At 46.8% G+C, this 851-nt stretch overlaps 1 protein-coding gene across 1 annotated transcript in view; it reads left to right on the plus strand.

Moving 5' to 3' along the window:
• Positions 1 to 17: 17 nt before the first annotated feature.
• Positions 18 to 851, plus strand: part of LOC106876312 (uncharacterized) — a gene marked incomplete at its 3' end in the record, with an annotated part of 4,458 nt that continues 3,624 nt past the window's right edge. Inside the window, exon 1 of the mRNA XM_052978095.1 lies at positions 18 to 612. Within this exon, the coding sequence (XP_052834055.1) occupies positions 440 to 612 (173 nt within the window). The remainder of the gene's footprint in view (positions 613 to 851) is intronic.

Genomic DNA, 851 nt, shown 5'->3' on the forward strand with positions numbered 1-851 from the left:
GAAACCGGATGGCAACACCAGGCTCCAATCTAATTTGGCAGAGTTTCTACAGCTGGATGCCCTTCCTAACGCCAACCACTCAGAGAGTGTAGTGGGTGCTTTTACGTGTCACCCGCACGAAAACGGCCACGCTCGAAATGGTGTCTTTTATGTGCCACCCGCACAAGCCAGTCCAGGGGCACTGGCAACGATCTCGCTCGAAAATCCTACAGGAACCAGTCAGGCGGTACTGGCAACGGCATACAACAGGCTTCTTTCAGTTTCCATCTACCAAATCCACTCACCATGGTTATAGTAAAAACACTTGCCCAAGGTATTGTGCCGTAGGACTGAACTTGAGACCACCTGGCTGAGAAGCAAGTTTCTTAACCACACAACCACACCAGTGCCTGTATTATTACGTCTACGTTTACCATCCCAGTTGTCTCCCCTTGTAGTCATGATTGTTTTTTTGTTTTTTTTTGCGTTTGTTCTTGTAGGGAAATGTCTGCTCCTCTCTGAGTTGATTCCTGAACCAATGACGGCGTATGATGACAGCAAGCTGCTCAATCATGGTATTGGGTTCACCAATATTGTAGACCGCACAACAAGAGGCAGCGGAGACCTGAGCAAGTATGTGATTTTTTTGTCATCATCATCATCATCACCATCACCATCATCATCATTGACATCACCACCACCACCACTACTGTCATCATCTTCATTATCATCGCCACCACCATTATCATCATCATCATCATCTCTACCACCACCTCTACCACCACCACCATCATCATCATCATTATCACCACCGTCATCATCATCATCATCACCATCATCATCATCATCATTGACATCACCACCACCACCAC

This window comes from Octopus bimaculoides, chromosome 30 (genome assembly GCF_001194135.2).
Source record: "Octopus bimaculoides isolate UCB-OBI-ISO-001 chromosome 30, ASM119413v2, whole genome shotgun sequence".
Classification (NCBI taxonomy): domain Eukaryota; kingdom Metazoa; phylum Mollusca; class Cephalopoda; order Octopoda; family Octopodidae; genus Octopus; species Octopus bimaculoides.